The sequence below is a fragment of the Numenius arquata genome, chromosome Z (genome assembly GCF_964106895.1).
Source record: "Numenius arquata chromosome Z, bNumArq3.hap1.1, whole genome shotgun sequence".
NCBI classification, from domain to species: Eukaryota; Metazoa; Chordata; class Aves; order Charadriiformes; family Scolopacidae; genus Numenius; species Numenius arquata.
The window spans coordinates 47,394,534-47,412,612 of NC_133616.1; the positions used below are offsets into that span (position 1 = coordinate 47,394,534).

Consider the following 18,079-nt stretch of genomic DNA (forward strand, 5'->3'; position numbering starts at 1 on the left):
ATTCTTAATCTACAATGAAAGTAATCCTAGTAACTGTAAAGTCTTTCAAAAGTATCTTTAGTAACTAAAGGGTTTTAAACAGTAAATAGACTGTACAGGAAAGAGAAACTCCTTACAGGTATAAGATAGTAAGGTATACATGTAGTCCATGGGTGTCCCTGCTGACTGCGGGGAGGTCGGACTAGATGACCTTTGGAGGTCCCTTCCGGCCTGGACCAATCTATGAATCTATGAATCTATGAATCCATCAGTAAACTGTCAATGAGAAAACTGAAATCAAGATTTATTGCATGGGTAAGGACTATGGTCCCCTTCTAATCAGTTCCTAATATGCAGAAAAGTGAAGACAAATCATACTTGGCAGCCAGAAGAGGGGACAGAAGGGAGGGGTAAGATAGCTGTACATGATTAATTTCAACCTATAAAAGACATCTAAAGTCAGAGGAATTAGCCTACTCTTTTCACAGACTAGAGAGAGAGTTTTTATAACTAGATCATTTGCAGATGCCTAGATAGTCCTCTTTGCATCTCTGTTGTTATAAAAATTTTGCAGTGAGTAAAAAAACTGTGATCAGCTCCACTGATGACAGGAGCTTCAGAAGCTTAAGTTAAGATAAGTCATAAGGTGACAAATACAATTCAAAACTAACTTCTGAAAAGGAAAATAAAAAGTAGGAAGCTGTGAAATTGTACAAAAGATAATTAAGTTTAGAAAGAGTGGTTAGAAAGAGAAAAAGTGCAAATCCTTACATAAGGTGAAGAATTCTGAAATACTTATAGCAACCCAGGGCCCTCAAAAATGCGCATCTGTCTTTCTAATGCAGAGTAGGAGTAAAAACCAAAAAAACAAAAGGAAAGAAGTTACCACTGATAAGCAATCTTGTAATAGGGCAATGACTCAGTTAAAAAGAGGATAGAAATAACACAGTAAGTACCATAACATGTGGGATGTTCTTGCCTGAAATTAACTTGGGCACTTCATTTAAGAAGACTTAACATAAACAGATAACAGTCAGAGAAAATCTATAAAATAAATACAGATTTAAGAGTTTCATTCCAAGACTACATCTATGCATTAGTTCAGAAAAGAGAAAATACATTCCCCTAGAAGCAGAAGTCCTAAATAAAGACACATAAAAAAGGTCAGTAGATTATCCCTGAATTTGATGGTTTACATCCTTGAATCCTTACATCACTGCCTGCAAGCCATACCTCCAATCTGCATTGCAATCATTAAAATAATCATTTTTAAAATCATTTCATTTTAAAATCATAATCATTTTAAAAGAATCATCAAGCTTGAGATAATGGTATTGAAGCCTTATTTTTCCCTCCTACAGATCTGACAACCTCCTTATCTCAATGTCTGCAACAGCATTTAACAATTTTTTGGAACTTTTGTTTGATATTTTACTGGTGGCAATATTCTGTAACTATCTACATAACTTTTTGCAATGCCACTATGGGATTTCAAAAGAGTCCTCACTGAAGACATCAAGCAGCTCTACCTCTAAGATTTGTTTTATCAGTCTGTCTGAAGATGGGCAAAGATAATATTGTAGCAGCTTATTCTCATTTAACATTTGGGAGATTGTTTTTCTTTTCTCACTCCCCACAGCCATATGGGTTAGAAACTCATTTATTTCTCTTTGTTATGAAAACACAATCTGAAGGAGAAGTATGCAGCAAATTCAAAAAGAAGGATCATTATGCAACAAGTAAGGCCCTGCATAATCTCATTATATCACAGATGGGTTTGACAATAAGCATGACAAGAGCAGTTTGAATTAAAAGTCAACAAAATTAAAATGCATAAAATGAAATACATTTTAACATAATGTTTAACTGCAGCAAGAAACCACTGGAGCCTAAAACTTAGTAAAATTTAAAAAGCTCTTTCTATGGACAGAAGGATAGAAGTAACTTGGCAGGATAAAATGATAGACCACAAATACCAATATTTTTTAGTCCAAGCTCTAATAATTGGGGATAAAAGAAAGATGCCACTCTGGCCTAGAACTGTATTATTCAACTTTCCATGTGGATTTTGGACACCATCTGTGTGGTATTGCATATCCTTTGCTCTCAAGAAAATTCATATGAATAGAAGGTGATGAGCATAGCAAGGCTGCTTCTTCTTATTATTATTGGTATTGTTGTTATTGTTATTATTATCTACAAAGCTAATTGGAGATAAATGGGTTGGAACATCAGAAACTAAACTCTGCATTAGGTGACTAAAAATTAAATATTGCTTAGCATTTATTTGTTTGTAAATAGTCTGGGATTTGTTTGGTTATGATTCTGATTTCTTTATGGTGCTTCTTTTTATTTTTATAATCCGATTCAATGTTCCAGAAAAAACAAATCAAGTATTATTTTTTTAACACATGGGGATAAATACTTTGGGAAAACAACTTTACCATATATAGCAAGACTAAAGAGATTTGCAGTACATTTTTAGATGTTTGTTTGCTTTTACAACTTTTCTTATCTTGCCGAAAGCTAAAATAATTAGTATACTTAATTACCTAAAAACTTTCAGTGTTGTTCTTTATATTCCACTGCTTTGCTTATATTTGCAACAACCTATAGCACAAGCATTTTAAGTCTTCTTCAGAAACTTAATTCTCGATATTGAAAGAACATACCCAAATGCTTTCTTCTTGACGATATTGCTTCCAGTTTTGTCCGCTATCACTAAACATCAGAAGGTAGCTTGTTACCCAATCGGAGCTCCCATAACCACCTTGAGTAGCAACAGCAGTAACCTCAGTTCTTTCACCAAGATCAATCTGGAGCCATTGATATTTATTGGACACAAGTGGAGACCAGCCGCCAGCACCTTAAAAAAAAAAGAAAAAGATTGAAATGTATTCCTAAAAGAACAAGTTAACACAAAACTTGTACATGTAAAAATTAATGAATCCATTTAAGAAATGTGATCTAGTGAAAGATGTCCTTATCCGAGGCAGGGGTTTGAAAGTAGATGATCCTTAAAGCTCCTTTCCAACCCAAATCATTCCATGATTCTATGATTCTAATTTAAGATATAGTTGCACCAAAACCATCATGATAATATTTAGCAACTATTTTAAAAATTGATACAGATTACTTGATATATGTAACTAATTATAACTATTAAAAGTTATTAATTTATTCACTCCCCTTTTTCTCTAGTTTTCATAATTAATTTTACAGAGTAGTTAGACAAAGCTCTTCAAGCCAAAACCTCAGAGTTTTGTTTATTTGTTTTATACACCTCATTTCATTTCATGTGGACTATAAATTCTCCTGGGGTCCCATCTAACCCAAATGACTCATGACTCCGCATGATTCTGTTCTGCGAGGCCTGAATATACAGATTTGTATATGAAGCAATAAAGTACAGTTAGATGATAATTTTACACGTGCTTCTTAAAACAACCCACCAATCTGCAGGCAAAAAAAGTAAAAGAGTATGATGTATATACATGCAGTTTCAATCAGGAAACAGACCATTTCGCAAAGATGAAGTTTAAACCAAAATACATAGCTACATATAAAACTCCTACAGTATTTAATCAGGAAAACATGTTATTATGAAGAAAGATATCATATCAATTCAGTTCCCCTTGTCATCTTTCATTTGCCTTTTTGTTCTCGGATCAGGCTACTACCTCGTCTGTAAGGTTGGATGGAAAAGCAAGATGGTAGATTGCAAACAATCTCATAAGAAAAAATGTTATTTTATGATAATATTTTTCAAAATTTCCAAATATTCAGACACAGTTAACATGTGGTGGTTTTTATTAGAGAATGGGGTACAACAAATGATAAAAGATCCATTTTGTAATCACAGATTTGGATTTAACTCAGAAAAACTCATACAACGTAAGAGGCACGTTGGAAAGTTCTTAAAGCATACGGACACAGAACAAGAAGAACAGATGCATCTAACTCCCACAACAATTGATAAACACTGTATTATGTGGAAATAGACAACTACAATCCAATCTTAGGTTTGTATAGGCTTCAAGATGCATAACATCTAATAAATAAAATATCACATATATTTTAATTCAGAAAAAAATAATAATTGTTATTTAGGGATTTTAAACTTTCATTTGAAAATAAAATGGTGGGAAATTATATAGGTGTTCATAAGCCACAAAACATGAAGTTTATTCTACAGAGCAAAGTAAGTGGAAAGAGCTGAAAGAAATACATAAAGGCCCATGTATGTAATAATTTCTTTGTCCATACATTTATTAAGTAATTAAAATGTAACATATTTAAATCCTGGGTGGAGTTAAAGATGATGTGGATTTTTTTTATTTTTATTTTTTAGCTCTTTATCTAAACCAAGATTTAGAACTTCATGTAAATACTTTGAGATATTTTGCCTTAACCTCCACTAAATTTCTCCTTTTATTCATTTCTTCATAAAAGAAGACATCATACCCAGGATAAACCTGTAGCATTTTCACCACATTAATTTTCTGTGGTTTCTTTATGAACCTGTTTGTCATGGAAACTGTAGCTGGTGGGGATTTGAATTTTCACTTGATCATAATTAGTGATATAATTATTTAGCAAACTAATTGTAAAACAGTTACAGTTAGTCTCAGCAGTGACTTAAAGGCAACCACTTTATCTCACTCATGCCCTTTCCCAATAAATTTAGAATATTTTTCAAAAAAGATCATAAGAAAAAAATTCTGAAGGAATATTCACATCACATAACTCATAAAACCCAATTGTTTCCACATGCAAGTTGCTGAAATGAGCAAAATTTAACAGCTTCTGAAGAGATTCCTTCAAAATTTGAACTGTCTCTAATAAATGTGAGTTCTTACTTAGAATACATTCTTCCTTTCGTGAACACTTATCTGACTACATCTAATAGAAGAAATCCAGATGCGTCTCTGGAAATGAAGACGGAGAAAAGAGAGAACAACAGCAATTGCCTAAGATAAGTATTCAGTAAAAAAAAAAGTATAATGTAAAAGTGGCTTTCTGTGCTTACAGGAGGCAAATGTAATTACATAGACTTTGTCATGTTAGTTTGTTCTCATTGAGTGTGTGTGGGGGGTAGCGCTTACTAATTTCAATTGAATTTCCTACTTGGCATATTCTACTTCCCAAATGCACAGGTTAAGTTAAATGATATAAAAACAGATTTAGAAAAGTCTAGTCTTAGCAATTATTGCCTGAATTAACCAAGTGAGTATTTATTACATTAAGAACAGAAAATAACACAGCATACTAATGAAAACACATCCACTTCCTAATATAGCCAGGGACAAGGTTGTTCATATTCAATTGTTTTCTTAATGAAAAGGATATCACTAGGCGAAAAAGTGTTTGTTTCTTTAAAATAAAAGGCTTGACTTCTGTTCCATGTTTATTTTCAATTTCCTTTGCTGGATTTGTCCATTATTCTTTAAGAAAAATCTACTCTACCAGTACTTCAAGGTGCTGGCTAGAAATTCTTCATACTCAGCAACAACATAAACCCATAAAGATATTTAAAGATAGTTATAAAACAGATTGCCAAATGAACTAAAAAAAAATAATTAAAAAAATCAAGATTGCAGATGCATGTCATTTTACACTGAGGGCAAATGAAAGTTTTTTAATTCTTTGTTTTCCCCCACCCTCAAAAGCAGAGAGATAACCAACCATAACAACCAGCTCTGGATAAAATATTAAAAGTATTTCTGTAGTCCTCAGTGAGACTGTGTGAGTCTCCTTTCCAGACTGGTTGTTGGTCTCCCACCCAGCAGCTATTGGTTTCTCTATGTCTTTTTTATGATCTTGTTTTCACTGATTTAATTGTCCTGCCCAGACTCCCATGGGCTCAGCACCCTATTTGAGCTCAGCCAGCCCATCCTGCTCCCTGACATACACCTTCAGTGTTTTCACTTAGTTTCTGAAGTGAAAGAGCCTCATTACACAACTCTTCACCAAATGCTTTATTTGATATTACACCTTATGTCACTAACATATTTCTCATAATGTATTTGTTACCACAAAACCAAGACTGCAAACCAGAACCTACTGCAAACCAGAAATTACAAGTTTTCTCTCTGGGAAGATGCCACTGAGTTTTCTCAAGCAACACTGTCAGAGAAGCATGGCCCATTCAGACTCTCCCCTGAAAACAGGTACACATACAACAAACTTATTTCCAAGTAAAATGCAAGTTCTAAAAATTGTTAACATAAGATACAGATGACACTAAATTTGAGATAATCTCTATACTAGGAAAAATCTCGCATCCACTTTTCACTCCTTTCAGGTAAATTCAATTCTTCATTAAGCTCTCCTCTTTCCTATTGACAAGTCTCCCCTCAAAATTCCCATGTAGCAGCCTTCATTTGCACTATGCTCATCTTCACACAGCCACTCCTGCCATGTTGTATCTCCTCCCACCTATGCTGGTAGCACTTACTCAGTTCCAACAGAAGTTAAGGAGAATACAGCACACAACCTAACAGGGTTTCTCCCTGCAAGGACAGTAACAGGACAGTATTTGGAGTGGGGTTGCTGGGTGTCTTGTTTGGACAGGGCATCATGATACTCCTTCCAACCCACATGACATGGGTTGGAAGCCATGACAGCCATGGCCTTGCCATCTTGCAATGTGAAAATCAACACATGAAAAAACAATTCACTCTTCCTGCTGCTCTCCATTAATGATGCAGATTCCACACTAAAATGAGATGCCAAGTAGCCTCTTGGGGCTGAAGCTGGGCTGTAGTGAGGTTGGGCTGAAGTACCAAATGGCATACTCTTTCAGAGCCAGCAAACCAGACAGAAAATTAGTGAGATTATGAAACTATGTAAAATGGCAAATCAGTGTGAATACACAAAAAACTCCAGTAAATTTGTTTGGGTCATCTTCATTCTTAAATGCCAACACATGGCTCATCATTTCCTAAGTCATGTCACTCACTAGTATTAATAATTGAAACCTAGAGTCGATTGCAATACTTCCATGAAACACCTGTTTCCCATGAAAACAACTACTTGATATTTTGTCTTCAAAAATCTTTATTGTCCATCAAAAAAAGCAAATATCTTTTTGTGTTGTATTGTTTATTTTTCAGGTCTGCCACAAGTTCTACAAATACTGGTCAAATCAGTCACTTTATGAAAAAATCTGCTTCTCCCTCAGTTCAGGCAGAGTCCTGAATATTTACCAGGAAAGTCATCCTTTGACACCTTCCCAGTGTAACTAAACTAGAATTAAATCACTGATACATCTTGCATGCTCACAACTACTTTCTATGAAGGGTCCACTAATATTTCACATGCTCTACCTTAAAACAGATGAGGTCAAACGAGATTTTCCTTAAAATTACTTCTTCAGGAAGAGTAAGTGATATTATCTCTTCTGTGATTTCAGTGCACCTCAACTGCTCTGTTGCAGCCTCCACAGCCTTTTCCACACTGTTTCACCTTTTAGTATCTGTGCAGGGCAGTGCAGCAGCATTAAGCAAGTAAGAAAACCTTGTGAACACCCAGCCCAGGGAGTTAAACAACAGACTTTGCACCCACAAGCTGGGCAGTCCACATCAATAGTATCTACTGTATCTGTGGCACACAGCACATGAGACCAGACAACTTAACTTTCACTACCAGGTCCTCAGGTCATGCACTTACACTTCCATAGCATCATCCTGCAGTACCATAGTATCCAAAGCCTACTCAGAATACTGTGTCACTGTGGTAAGTTCGGTGACAATTTTGAACTTTTCAACTGAAAGGAGGGGGGAGGGGGGGTGTTGTATTGTAGTCAACAGGAATAGTCAGGCAGACTGCACTGAGAACATAATTTGTAAAGCCCATCTGCAAAAAAAAATTTCATTTGGTGACGGCAGAGCTCTGTTCAGAATGAAGTGACAAAGCAAGTTAGAAAGACAACAGAAGTAAACAAAAATGCCTGAAAAACCAATTATGGTATGGCAGCACTGCTGCCAGCTGAGAGAAGTACTTCTGCCTTTAGTACCACATTTTTCAGAAGTTTTTGCAAGGCAAGCCACCAGGTAGCCTACTCCCCCTCATCATACTGCACTACGTCCCATGGAAAGAAGAGAAAGAGGCACAGATACACTAGTTTCTAATGGTAGTTGATTTGGGGGATTACAACAAAGATGCAGTCCCAGAAGCACTCTGTCAGCCCTCTACTGACCATCTCTTCATATAATCCATATAGAATAGCCATGTAGCAGAAGCAGCAAGATGTCTCCAACAGCCTGTGTGAAGCCACAGCCTGGCCTGGATCACCATTCAGCAGCTGCAAAATGTTTCCTGCAGCACTGCACCACTCTGGTTCACACAACGCTTTCATCTGTCAAAGGTTCCTCCGGAGCTCTCCTGTCTGACTGCCCAGCAGACAGCTGTCCTCCCAGCATCTGATTGCTACCTGCATCATCACACAGATAAAACGTTTGCCCAGTCCAGCAGGAAACACTATTAGAGCATGTTAGCTCCCCACCCAGCACTTTACAGTCTTTTTTACAATGTGTCCTATCCTGGCAGCAAGATTAATTTTAGTGGTTCGCAGAATCTTTTTCATTGTAGCATACGACTGGGCATGGTGATGCAGAGAAGAATATCAAAAGGATACTGTTGAAAACCAGAAAGGCTTGTCAGATGCTATGTGGCGTGGATGTTTCTACGGAGATCTAGGGAGGTCCTCAAGTGTCTCTATGGGGACGCAGACGTTGTGTACGTTAATCAAGACTATGCCAAAATGTATGAACACACAGGGCTAAACCAAGATTTATAAGAAGAACATAACTTTGCCATCCCTACGCTTTCTGAATGATTGACTTTCAATCCTCACCTTAATTTTCTAATGTTTCTTTTTGCTGGTGTCATTTATGTAAAACATGCATTTTTTTCAATTAGCTCTCAGTGTATTTTCTAACAACCGCTGATGAAATATCTTTCCTTGTGAACTAAAAGCAAACCATAAATAATCATTTTCACAAGCAACACAACCTATGTCTACAGATACTTTTTTTTATTAACATCTTAGGAGATGTTTAACTCTCTCTATTTTCCACTGTCTCTCGCCAATATTAAGATCAGATGCATGCACTATACCAAAAATCTACATTCAGCCTGCAAAAGCATGCAAGTTTCATGCTTGATTTCTGTTAAAAAACCCAAGCATTGCACAGTTCCTTTGTATTAAGAACATGATGACTTGAAGTTGCACACACAGATAACAAATAAAATCTTTTGATTCTATTTGAAGTTAGTTCTTCCTATTTTAATTAATATGCTTGAAAAAAAATTTTGTACACATACGGTGTACTTCTATTTAAAGTACGTGAATTTACTAAACATATCTTGCAACTACATACTTTTTCTGAAGTTTATTCTTCTTTTCAACTCATGAATCTCTGTTTTTCAACCCCATTTTAATAGCAACTTGCCAGCTTGTCTTGATGGCTGACAAGTTAATGGAGTGTCTATGGTTACTGGGAGGCTGGTTTCACCCAGCTTAGCAGTGATTAAATCAAAGTTTAAAGTTTCCATCAGTCACTTGCACATACTAATTGATAAATAGTCTCCTTCATTTTATGCAATACTCATAAATAAACTGAGAATTAAATTATGGGAAAACTTTCTAAGCAATTGATATTTTTAATGCATTAAAATTGATTGATTTGTGCTAGGTTTATAATCTAAGCAATCACGCATCTTTCATATATTATTCAACCAAATTTTGCCTTATGAACATTCATTATTCTTGATTTCTGTTTCTACAATGTCATAACATTCAGTTTCAAGTCAGTTAAGTGACAATATATTGGGGTTTCCTCACGCCCTCTGTGAAAGTAACACACAATGCAGAAGTTAAAAATTTTTTCTGCAGAAGTTAAAAATTGAAGTGTTATTCATTAGAACAATCAGATTACAGTTTAGTCAACAATTTATTAGTCACTTCAATTGCTAAACTATAAAGAAGATTATAGTTCTGTAATCTGTCCTGGATTTAGACACTAAATTTACAGGAAAAGACTTGCTTTCCTTCAGATTGTTTACATTTCTAGAAGATTTTCATTCTTACGCACTTCACATATAGTTTAAATTCTATGAGATTGTTTTCCTTGTTTCTGGGGGTTAACTATCCTATGACTTCCCCTTTGGCCACCAATATAAATCCATTACAATGCTGAATACATTACAATACTGAATGAGGAATATATTATTTCCTCATCCAGGCTCCTGTCTGCTAGGATATGTGTTTTAAGGGCATGCATTTTCATAATTCTTTAGCTTCACAAGGGTGACAATACCATTGTTATTAAGACATTGAAAATAGAAGTTAGCAAATAGGTACAAAAGAACAAAATCAGAAATGACTGAGGAAAAGGCCCAAATCTCAAATCCATGACAGAAAATACCTCAGTATTCTTACAATGGATTTGGAGGGTTATATCAGGTTTAAAACTTAATCTTTCTGGCAGACAATTTATTACCAGGTGCTTAAGCTTTCCAAACTGGCTTAATGTCCAGGTGCCAGGCTCCTTTTGCTTCCTTTTAAAAACTCTGAACTACAGAGAATAGAAACTGATATAAAGATTCCCCCTTTGTATGAACAACACCCCTCTAAATGTTTATCCCAACCTATGACTACAGTTGAGCATGTTGTTATGCAAACCACAATTCACACATGTATATTCACACCAACTTCTTCACATTCAGCTCATTATACCATTTAGCCAGCATCACCATTTATACCAACTTCAAATTTAGTCTATTTTTGCATATTTAATCGTAATAACTGCAAGCAGTGCTTGCAAGTTAAAATCCAGATTTACACTAACACACATCATAAAGGATGGTTTCCTTTGATTAACCAAGATGTGTATTTCACATATGGATCATTTAACAGAAGCTGATTTTAATTGGAAGTCAATAAAGTTGCATCAGGGATAAACTTGGCTACACATCTTACAAAGCAGATTTTCTACCTGCAACTGAGGTTTCCTAGGCTTAGAAAAGTCAAATGAATTGTTTTACAGCAACCAAAAAACCCGAAATACCAAAATATGACATTATTTCCTTTCTTAAGCTGAAAAGCAAGGCATTTTCTTTCACAAATGGAGAATTACAAAACTGTAGGTTTACACTTAAGTAAATAAGGCAAGAGTTTTGTTCTCTAAGTTTATTGACTGATGGCAAGGATGAGGGCTGGGAGGAATATCTGATAAAAAGTGTTGATGAATTACTACCTGGTGAGAACCCTCCTGGCATCCTAGAAAAGTCTCTTGAGTAACAGAACTGGGGAAGAGGATGAATGCTGGGATCGAACCTTTTTCTTCTGAACTTTAATGCTCCTGTGCTTGAACAAGGCAATCCAAGAAATGAGCTCATGTAGTTAGAAACTCCCATTTATATACACTAGCAAAGTGCAATAAAAGTAATTATCAGGAAGAACCTAAATATCCAAAGATGCCAAACAGTGTAAATCAAAACTGGGCCAGTTTGTCAGAAAGGCTATGCAAAAGCCTTTGTGACAGCAAAAGCTAAGACAGCAATGTTGTTCTGAGTCAAATCTCAGTGATAAAAGATATGAATGTAAGCAATCAAAATTTGAAACTATCAATAAATTGTGGCAAGTAAAACTGAGAAGAGAGTGAGGGACATTTATTCAGCCCTTCTACTCCGCTCCAGTGGTAGCCCACCTGGAAGGGGGTACTGCATCCTGCTTTGGAGCCCTCAGCATTGGAAAAACAAGAGTGTGCTGGAGCAGGTCCAGAGGAGGGCCACAAAAATGATCAGAGGAATGGAACACCTCTCCTATGAGGAACAGGCAGAGAGAGTTGAGGTTGGTCAGCCTGCAGAAAAAAAGGCTCCAGAAAGACCCTATTGTACTTAAAAAGGTCTTATAAGAAAGATGGGGACAGACTTTTTAGCAAGGCCTGTTGTAACAGGGCAAGGGGCAATGGCTTTAAGCTAAAAGAGGGAAGACTTAGACTAGATACAAGGAAGAATTTTTTTTATGATGACACTGAAACAGGTTGCCTGGAGAGGTGATAGGTGCCCCATCCCTGGAAACATTCAAGGTCAGGTTGGACAAGGCTGTGAGCAACTTGATCTAATTGAAGATGTCCCTGCTCGTTGCAAGCAGGGTTGGACTAGATAATGTCTAAATGTCCCTTCCAACTCAAACTATTCTATGATTCTACGAATGAGAAATACTGGACACAAAATCATCTTTGAACGTAGACAGAAGGAGACAGAGAGGGACTGCTATATCAAAAGTCAGTGCAGTGAGTGCTCCATATATAAAATTTCTGCATAGTATTTTTCAACCACGTTTGATAGCTGCATTATCTTTTGCCTTTGATCTCAGTAAAATCCTGTTGCTCCCCATGAGATTATTTTCAGGACTAAAAAGTCTTTTTCATACTGATGTTTTACCTATGTTTAAAACTATCATACAAAACAGCCAATCCTAACACCTAAAGGGACAAAAAGGGCATTCAATGAAGTAAAACTCAGCTCTTCAAAAGAAAAGATTTTTCATTATTGCATAAAAAAGGCCCCATGTCTGACTGGTGCCAGACAGAACAACCTTGGTGTTTTCATCTCTGCAGTCTCCTCTCCCTCTTATTTTTAGCTTGTGAGTTCAGCAGATATATTGTGTTCAGAACAATATTATAAGAACAAGAAATTGTAAGAACAGAGAAATACCTCTCTATTTAGAGATTACTAAAACTTTAAATATTTGGGGAATCTGACTTCCAGTAAGCAATTACTTTCTGCATGAAAGAGATGTATTACTGTTTGGGGGAGACCAAAGCAGTTGTGGCCTGCCATTTTAACAGTGTATAAAAACACTCCATGGCTGTCCTTCAGAACAGTGTCATGGTTCAGTATCCTTGCATAACTGGATTCCGTAGGAAATCACTCAATGTCTTCATCACTTCCGATTGGTTTTAGTAGTGTTTAAATAATGTAAGTTGAATCTAGGAAACCAAGTACTAGCTGAAGCTTTTCTAACTATTAAGAAGAACTTGTAAAATTAAGAAATACTCCCAACTTTGTGCATAGATCTTTTTCTGTTTTCTGTTTTCTGGTCTTGTTTTCTTATGTTACAAACTGATAGAGGTAGATTAAGCTAAATATAAGTACTAAGATCTCAATAACAGAAATAGAGAATGAAATCTTGGATGGATTTAAAGGAATTACAACATTTCCTCTTCAAAGAAGTCTTATGAATAGTGGCCTCTTTTAGGAAAGCAATACTTATCCACCCATATTACAACAAAATCAGATTTTGTTGGGCTCTGAAGGTCTTGAGTACTACACATTTTTTCCTAACAGATGAGCCAACATTTTCTGCATTGTTAGAGAGCGTTTGGCCAGGTTTCAAAAAATATTGTGAGAGAACAACCAAGAGATGCATTCATGAAGGCCTGGTGTTTGGGAAAACCTTCACATGAAAAAAAAAATAATAATAAAACAAAACTCCAGACATTCTCACTCACAAGAATATTTCATGAGACGCACTGTTTGAATAAAGACTGAAAAGTCCCATGTGAGTGGCATCTGATTCTGAAAGATATAGTTACCTTTACTGTCAAGAAATGAATGAAGCAATCTTACTTCTTAAAAGTTGAAGAATGAGAGGAATTTCTCTGAGTAATTTCCAAGGATAAGGATAGAAATAACAGCTATTTGTTAGCTTATTCATGTAAGGAAGCAAAGAAGCTCTATTTTCCCAGTACTATTTCATAGATGGTATGCAGAGCTTTCTCAATGGAAATCAGAACTACTGAAAAAATTCAGGGACTTTTGAGCTAGGCAGAACATGAAAAGAGCTATATGAATGCTTTTGTGAGACACTCTTCTAAGGCAGGTGGGTGCAGCAGCTGCTTCAGTGGCCTCAGAGGCAGAACAAGCTTTATTTTGTAGGAAGGTCTACCATATTTTAAGATATTCTAAACCTGAGTATTAATGAAGAAAACAGGTATGAGTTTAGAAGAGACAGAGCAATTGCATTTATTTTTTCAGCTGTCAGAATATTTAATATGCAAGGATCTTGATTCAAGATTGTGGCAGGTATTATAAAATTAATGTCAGATTTGAATAACTGTTTGTGACAGTTGCTACATCAAGAGAAGTTTCAAAGACCTTTTGGATCTGATTCAGCATGACAGAAAGGTGGTGGTAAGTGGCATTAATAATGGCAAAGTTTGCTTTAGCTTCAGGGAGCTTGTTAGAAGAACATAGCTAATTTTATTTCACCCTCCTTCTTCTGCGTTAACAGGAATTTAGGTGAGTGAGTGAATCCTATTTTACATTGCATCTTCAGAAGGCTTTGAAGACATTTTTACTCAATCAATCATTATATAAATATATCAAGGAAGGTATTTTATAAAGATGACTGCCATAGTTAATCAAAAAGAGAACTTACTGTCAATGATTCAAAGACTTATCAAAGCCAGTAGTTTTCCTTCAGATTTTTCATCACCATCATAACACAAAGTTCTATGATTTAGCAGTCTACACTAGACAACATGTTTTGTATGTGTTGGAAAGCTCAAGTTTGAGTAAAACACTTTTATATCACAGAATCACAGAACGATACGGCTTGGAAGGGAATACTATATTCTATTACTTGAAAGTAGACCGCATATTTATTTAAATAGATAAGGGTTTTTTTAGAAATATTACAGTGAAGTTGTAATTGTGTAGAATATACTCTGAGACTAAGCCACTACTGCAATGTATTAAACGGGGATTATTTTTTTTCCCCAGCAGAAGGCAGGTACCAGAAAAATGTCCTTCCAACAGATTTCTGCTGGGAAAGCAGTTCTTAAAAAAAATGCTTTTTTGGAAGAAGTATTTTGGAAGGGTGCCGGTTCATTGCAAGATGTGCATCATTCTTGGCTATTACCATCCACTTTTATTTCATGATCATCAGCAAACTATCTCCCTACTAGGAGCTTGGAATTTCACATAGCTTGCAGGTGTACCCCATTTTGGCATGTATTCTGACAGTAATCAAAGGTTGAACCTAAGCCAGGACTTAATTTAGGAGACTCTTTCATTCTTAGGAAAATGCACTCTTGCAGTAATGCTCTTCTCTTTTCTTTCTCTAGTCTCTGTGTATATCCGGCTTTAGGATGTTGTATTAGTAAGTCCTACTGTGTGTGAAAGTTGGATCATTAATTTTTATCCTTAATCTTCTCTTTTTCTTTATCAGCAAAGAGGGGATTGTTTACACCTCATCACTTTAAACTTTGTCTGAGGATGCTATTTTGTAATTTAAGTAGATGATGCATAGAAAATTCCATGGGGAAAAAAAAAAGATCTCATTGCCACCATCTTTCATTACACCACTGAGTTTAAGAAAAATTCTCATTTTTGAAAAAAACCTCTGTGCTGTTATAATTCCTAATTGTATATACAACATTCTTTTAACAAATATAAACCAAATGGAGTGGAAATGTAAAATATGTATTTAATGTATTGATATTTGTTACAACAAAATGAAAGAATAGCATAACTGCCTCTAATACACTGTTCAGCACAGTTTGATAAAGTTATACTTCGTTCAGGCTAATAAATTTTTACACGCACTTTACATAACAGCTGCTTTCAGTGAACCACCTATATTTGTTTTCCTTGTTCTGTGGTCTTACCCAAAATGTTACTCTGCTACCTTGCAATTTAAAGCAGCACTGATAATTAGCCACAGCTTTCATGGCCAAAAATGTTTTTACATTGACAAAGATGATTTTATATTTGAACTTCTGCAAGTCATTCACCTGTAAAAATTTTAATCTTTTTCTTTCTTTCTGGTTGCTTTCCTTTCATTCCCTCAGATGTGAAACAAGCAGATAAAACCAAATTATCAAACTACATCAAACCTCTTTCTTTTTCATTGACTGCTGTTCATTTCAAGCTAGTGTGCCATCCCAATATTTTACTATGACCACAGAATTAAAAGAAAAATTAAAATCAAGATTAAAAAAATTTGTATTGACCATTTGGCCCCAGTATATGTGATACAAGAAGACTGTGAATATTTAAAATATATGCCACTGTGACAATGTTCTGATTATATTTTCCAGAGTAATTAAACATCCTAATTCAAGCTACAGTATTCAGTGCTGTGAATTACACTGAAAATAGAAATATATATATCCAGACTGCATTTCTCTGATCCGGACATTCCAATTCCAGAGGAACATGATTTGCATTCCTCTCTCCTCAAATATAAATCCACCACTGGCAGTTTAATAGGAAATACTGACATGTATTGAGGGCAAATTGACACAGGTTTGGACTAAAAAATATTTTTAACTATACTGGAAAAAATGTAGAAGAATATATCAGATATTCTTGTGTTTTCCTTGAGGAATTGCATACCGCTTTTCAGAGTGTTAAACAGTAACATCAATGAACTTTAAAGAGAATGGTGACAAAAATAATATCAAACTATAACTTAAATCCCCCTAATATTTGTCACCCAGTTATAATGTAAAGCTAGATAGATCATCTCCAGTTGCATTTAGCAGGAGTGGTAAGTTTGTATACTCTGCTAGAGAACGAGTAGGGCAGAATCTCTGAGCAGATGAATGTGTTTGTGTCTGCTGTTTTTATCACTAATCTCAAACCTTGATGATTCACTTTCTGATAGTGGTACTTCTGGAAATTCTATTTCAACACTGGAAATGTTGATCCACTGACACCTGTTTCAGCAGATACAACATGGCACATTTAGTACAGCAAAGCAAACACAAAATAATTGCACCTGCAGTTTCCAAGCAAAAATACTCAGTTTATATATTTAAAACAGAAAAGTGTGGGTGAACAGAACTGTGGAAGAAGCAAGACCAGAGGAAGGAACAGAAGAAGCAGGAACACTGGCAGGGGATGACCCATAAACAGCGCCTAACGACCCTACTGATTGAGGAGAATTCCGACTGTCTGGCAGTTGGGGGTTGCAAGGGTGTGTTGGTTGGGAAAGAAGATACTTAGTACTATATGACTGCGTGTGTGTTGTAATAAAGGATTCTGGTTGCACCGCTGACCGGGGTCTGTGCCTCCATACGCTACAAATGGCACCCAACGTGGGGCACAAATCAAGAGACTAAAGACATCCGTACCGGTAGTATGGCCCGATTGAACCAGGGATTGCCTCGAGGACTGACTTCACTGCCGGCTCATCACCTTTCTGCAGGACAGAGGTGAGCGATCGGGAACCGTGGGAAACACTCTGCCAAAAGAGCAGCAAATGAATCTCAAAGTACTACACTATATTTTAAAAACTCAGAATTGATCCATATCTACCCTGTCTTTGGTAACCTTTTTAGACTGGGTATGAAAAAATGTCCTGAACTTTCCTAAGACCGGCACCTTTGACAAAGACATGTGGGACCAAATTGGCATAAAACTTTGGGACGCTGCTGCAGGGACAGATAAGGTTGCAGCTAAGCATTTACCAGTTTGGGGGCAGATATCTGAAGAACTAGTAGAGCTCCGCAAAGGGACAAAAAAAAAACTCCGAGGAGAGGCCAACGTGTCCTTCCACCCCGCCGCCGCCACCCCCGGACAATACCTATGTTGCAGAAGAGAGTCTCTCAGAAGGAGACTCCTTCGATCCTGGGCTGACTGACCCAGACCAAGAACTTAATCTATTTCTTTGTGATGATAAATTGAAAGAGGTAGTGGGGAACGACCTCAAGTGATTGTCGTAATGTGTGGGACAAATGTCGAAAAGAAGCCTTAGCTAAAGGTGACACAGACATTTTGCAGGCGTTTCCTGTTATTTATCGCGGAAATTGACCCGGAGCGTGGGAGGCTTTGAGTTATGATCATGTTAAAGAGCTGAGGAAATCAATAAAAGATGATGGTCTCCAGTCAGCATACACCATGAAGTTACTAACAGCTGTTGGGGATGGATATGTTATGACTGCTCATGATTGGAAACTGTTGTTGTGTATGATTTTGTCGGCTATGCAATATGCTGTATTCATGACTAAGTACCGTGATCGCAACTGCTAAAGCATCGGATAACTTAACTGGCAATTTAAATCATATTGGCGTGAATGAG

At 36.3% G+C, this 18,079-nt stretch overlaps 1 protein-coding gene across 1 annotated transcript in view; it reads right to left on the reverse strand.

The window, feature by feature from the left end:
• Window positions 1–18,079, reverse strand: part of CNTNAP4 (contactin associated protein family member 4) — a 231,613-nt gene that overhangs the window by 145,277 nt on the left and 68,257 nt on the right. Inside the window, exon 3 of the mRNA XM_074166807.1 lies at window positions 2,652–2,845. Coding sequence (XP_074022908.1) covers window positions 2,652–2,845 — 194 coding nt within the window. The remainder of the gene's footprint in view (window positions 1–2,651; window positions 2,846–18,079) is intronic.